Source organism: Ictidomys tridecemlineatus, chromosome 6 (genome assembly GCF_052094955.1).
Source record: "Ictidomys tridecemlineatus isolate mIctTri1 chromosome 6, mIctTri1.hap1, whole genome shotgun sequence".
NCBI lineage: Eukaryota > Metazoa > Chordata > Mammalia > Rodentia > Sciuridae > Ictidomys > Ictidomys tridecemlineatus.
The window spans coordinates 199,308,601-199,313,045 of record NC_135482.1 but is presented as its reverse complement, the minus strand read 5'-3'; the positions used below and the strand labels follow the sequence as shown (position 1 = coordinate 199,313,045).

General features: G+C 55.7%; 1 protein-coding gene across 1 annotated transcript in view; it reads right to left on the bottom strand.

Moving 5' to 3' along the window:
- Atp11a (ATPase phospholipid transporting 11A) overlaps nt 1-4,445 on the bottom strand; it is a 68,028-nt gene that overhangs the window by 40,629 nt on the left and 22,954 nt on the right. The window contains 5 exon segments of the mRNA XM_078015959.1: nt 655-731; nt 1,207-1,548; nt 1,550-1,573; nt 2,415-2,522; nt 4,359-4,439. Of these exon segments, the coding sequence (XP_077872085.1) occupies nt 655-731; nt 1,207-1,548; nt 1,550-1,573; nt 2,415-2,522; nt 4,359-4,439 (632 nt within the window).

Genomic DNA, 4,445 nt, shown 5'->3' with positions numbered 1-4,445 from the left:
GGGCTGTGTTCCTAAGGGGAGCCTGGTGATGCCCATGCTGCCGTCAGAGCCAGGAGCTGGCACCCCGCTAGCCTAGCACCTGTGGCAGGGACAGGAGGGCCAGGGCTGCAGCTCTCCCCTGGAATGAAGGAAGGACTATGTCCAGGAGTCCAGAGGGGAGGCAGTGCCCCGTGTCTCCTCTTCCTCGCCTTTCTAAGGATCAGGCAGTGGGCAGTCACACAGTGAGCTGTCCCCACCTGCAGGGGCGCTTGCTTCCCTAGTCATGTCCCCACAGACCCTGAGAGGAGGTGTGTCCCGGGCTCACACATGGAAAAGTCCCTGCAAGACCCACGTAGTACAGCTCACTGGACATCAGCTGGGCCTCCCACTCCACGCTCTGCCCTCAAAGGCAGGGTTCCCATAACTCCCGTCCCCGGAGCCAAACCAAATGCAGGGGCGTGACTTCAGGGAACAATTAACATGCAGAGTGCAAAGGCAGAGTCCGCCAGCAGCAGCGACTCTGACCTTCAGTCCTGGGGAGGGACAGGCCACTGTGCTTTCCCCCAGTAGAGCCAGATGCCTGGGCCCAGGGGCAGGTCCAGATAGCAGGCCTCTGCCAGGGGATGAGAGGGCTCACGGGTTCCAGGGTAGATGACCTGGTGCTCCCAGGCTCACCCGAGCCCAGCACTGTCCAGAGAAGCCACTGCCCCATGGACTGTCACTACGGAGAAGGCTAATCCTCCTAGGATGCTCTACAGAGAAAACATGAACACAAAACTGAAAAGAGTCCACGGGCTTCACACTAAGACATGGCAGATGACCACGGAAGGCTGGCGTGTGCATCCGTGATCCTGTAAAGACAAGGCTTCCATGCAAAGTTTCTAACTGCTCTCACCCAGGAGTGGCCCAGCACCAGGCTGGAGCCAGCACTCACAAGCCAGGGGGCAAGCTCCTGTTCTCGGCTCTTTGGAAACTTCTGGGATTTAAAGTAAGAAAGCCCTTAAAGGAAGGGTGCCCTATTCTCTCTGACGGTGAAGTTCCTGTAGCACAGCCCCAGCACAGAGCCACGCTGAGCCCACAGGCTAGTCAGGGATTCAGAGGATTCCTCCCGCGTTAGCGAGGCTCACTCACGAAGCACTTGGGCAGACAGCTGCTGTGCAGCCTTCACTCGCTTGGCGGAAGGACACCAACTCTGACCAGTAGAGTGGAACCTTAACGTGGACAGACCTCCTGGAGCCCTGAACTCAGCCCACCAGCTGGACCGCCCAGGCCAGCATACGAGTGACTTGTCCCCTGAGATAGCTCGGGGCACAGACATGGGGGGCCGGCCCCCGTGCCCCCAGAAGGAAGGGGCCCTGGTGGCCCCATGCCCCAAGGACACCAACTGCCATGGCAGTCAGCATCCGTAGCCATAGCTGAGTCTGGACACCAGGCCCCGAGTGCATCTTGACGTAGGGACGTTACTTTATGGCTTGACTCCCCATCCAAGCTGGCAGTGGTGACGTGGCAGGTCCCATCTCCACGGTTGCTGGAGAGGAAGATCAAGTCACAGGGAAAGGTCTCATCCTCCCTTGACCATGACGATGTCCCCGACCTGCAGGGCAGAGAGGGGGCGGATGGCCAGCACTCAGCCTCTGTGATGGCCTGGATCCTTCTCCTGCAGCCAGGTATCACAGACACGGTCACAGATCAGAGTGGTCCTTCAGAGTCAGGAGCACCTGCAGAGGAGCGTGCACGCCCAGGCAGGCGGTGTGTCCTCACGGGCTTCCTAAGTGCAGACAGCAAGTCTTCTGGAGCCTGCATCCGCCACAAGGTGGGGAGAGAGGGGCTGTAGTTGTGTCCTGAGGTACACACCGACCCAGGGCCTGTCACACTCCCTGTGCCTTGTGCTGCCCCAGGGCAGGACAGATGGCAGAGCCTCGGGAGAGGAGGGGAGGGGGCAGCAGGCCAGGGCAGGGCCAGGAGTTCATGGAGGGTGGGGACGCTAGGGCTGGAGTCTAAGCTCACGGTCAGGATAGGCCAATGCTGGGGGCCAGCCACAAGGCTAGGAACAGGTGCTTCAGAACATAAGGCTCTAAAGGGATCTGCTTAAATAATTCAAAACACCTCTAAACACGGCAGGATGTCTGTCTCTGCCAGTCCACTGAGAAGTTATTCAAAACGCTCTTGTAGACTGCTATCCTATTGATTTACAGCAGGCACATGTGATTTAGACCAGGCCCACGTGATGCGAACCAGGCCCACACACGTGGTCTAGACCAGGCACACGTGGTCTAGGCCATGCACATATTCCAGCAGTCACTCTCAAAACAAGGCACATGTGAATAGAACGTGCATATGATTTAGACCAAGTACACATGATCTGGACCAGGCGTATATGATTTGAACCAGGCACGCATGGTCTAGACCAGGGGCACGTGTCGGCTGTCACTTACTCTCAGCTTCCGGCTCTGCTTGCGGACGAGCTTGCCGTGCTGGATGAAGTGCACGGGACACTGGTTCATAGCATTGTCGGCCTTGTGACGGAGCCAGTCCTCGTAGCCCTGGAAGCCAGGCAGAGGAGAGCAGGTGTCAGTCACGCCTCCCCTCAGCCCGGGGGTGGGGTCTCCAAGTCCAGCGACTGTAATGAATGTCTTATAGCTACCCACTGCCCACACCCTGGGGACCAGCTCCTAACAGATGAGCAAGTGATCAGCCTGTGTGTGACACACCAAACCCTGCAGAGGCTCGCCGGGGCAGTAAGTGCTGGCCACCAGGACCCTGCTGCCTGCTCTCCGGAAGGTCTGCTCTCTAAATGAACTTCCAGACTGCCGTGGGGGAGAAATATAACTCAAAGTAACACCAGGGAACTCTCAAGGGCTCCTCACAGTTTATATTAGAAAGCAGATCCAGACATCCTCACATCGAGGCCTGGGCACCAAGAGGAGAACGTGTGGCCCTCACCTGTCCTGAGTGCAGCTCCACCCCACACTGCTCCGATATAGAGTGAACCCGTACATGGCGCCTCAGGGCCCTTTCCTCTAATGGCTGGGCTCACTGCATGTCCCTGCTAACATGCTTTAGGCTTTTTAAAAAACACTGAAAAAGCACAGCTTTGTCAGCACAAATTTGAGCATCAAGAATTTAATTAGAAATTGCCATTTGTAAATTATCCAGATGTTGCATATGAAAAACTGACCCCAAAACACTGAAATCAAATCCACAGGGTTCATCCATTTGCAGCAGATAAAGAACTTGTGTCTGCAATGAATGGAGAATTCTTACAGCTCACCTATACAAAAGGCAGCCCATGTAAAAGTCAGCAAAGGGTGTGTAGGTATTTCTTTAAAATGATGCAGAAACGGCTAATGAGCATGTGAGAAGCATCACTGGCTGCTAGGGAAACACCAGTCAAGAGGCCACGTCACAAATGTGAGGACAGCTGTGGTCAGGAGCTGGCACCCAGCACTGGCAGATCATGGAGCCAGCAAAACCTGCCTGCCGGTGTGTGACGCATGGTGTGGGAGCACTCAGGGACTCCTCGCCACCACTCAGACCGCAGAGCCATTCCGAGGTGTATGCCCCAAGGAGCGAAGCCTTGTGCACCCATCAATGTGTAAGATATACAATTACTAAGTGTCAGTCAAAACAAACAATGGCAAAAGAGACCTATATCCACCAAGATGCACACATGTGTTCTAAGCAGCACTCGCCACAGCCCAAGGCGGAAGCCCCACCTGCCTGGACTCAGATGGTGGGTGAACTGGCTGGTGCACTGTTCATATTAAAAAACACGTTTTTATGAACTAGCATTGCTTGTGATGAAGCACATCAGAACCACCTCCACCTCCACCCAGCATGGACAGGGACCACACACTGTGCGATTCTGCAGGGCGTAGTGAGTTGGTCTTTGCCAGGGGCTGGGAGAAGAGGAACCCAGGATGATAGCTGATGGGAACAGGCTTCTTTTTGGGGTGACAAGTCTTCTTGGAGTAGAGTGCTGAGGACGTGCCACTAAACTGGAAAAAATGCTCAGTAAACCTGCGTCCCCAGTGTCAGTCCTGGGCTTCACCCATCAGGACGGACGGACACGCCGCACCTCAGGGCTCAGCACTCTGTGATCCACACCCACCACCTGCTCAGAACATGCAGCAGCTATGTCACACAGCTGAGCCAGGGACCTCATGGTTGGCTCAGAGCACGGAGACCCATCCTCTCAGATGGGGGCACCAAAAACGCAACCAAAGCTCTCATTCTGCCTCAAGCGTCAACCTGAAAAGCTACGGAGTGAACTCTTCCACATGCCAGCTGCACCAAGCGAGGCTGCCTTGCTTCGAGTTTAAGGTGGCCTTCATGACAAAGCCAGAGGCAGTCTCCCTTCCTGTCTGTGGCACTCTCACCTGTTTGATGGCGGTGACAGTGATGACAAAGAACAGCGGGAGTCCACTTGTCACGGGACTGGTGGGTGTATCGATGATCAGCTGCAA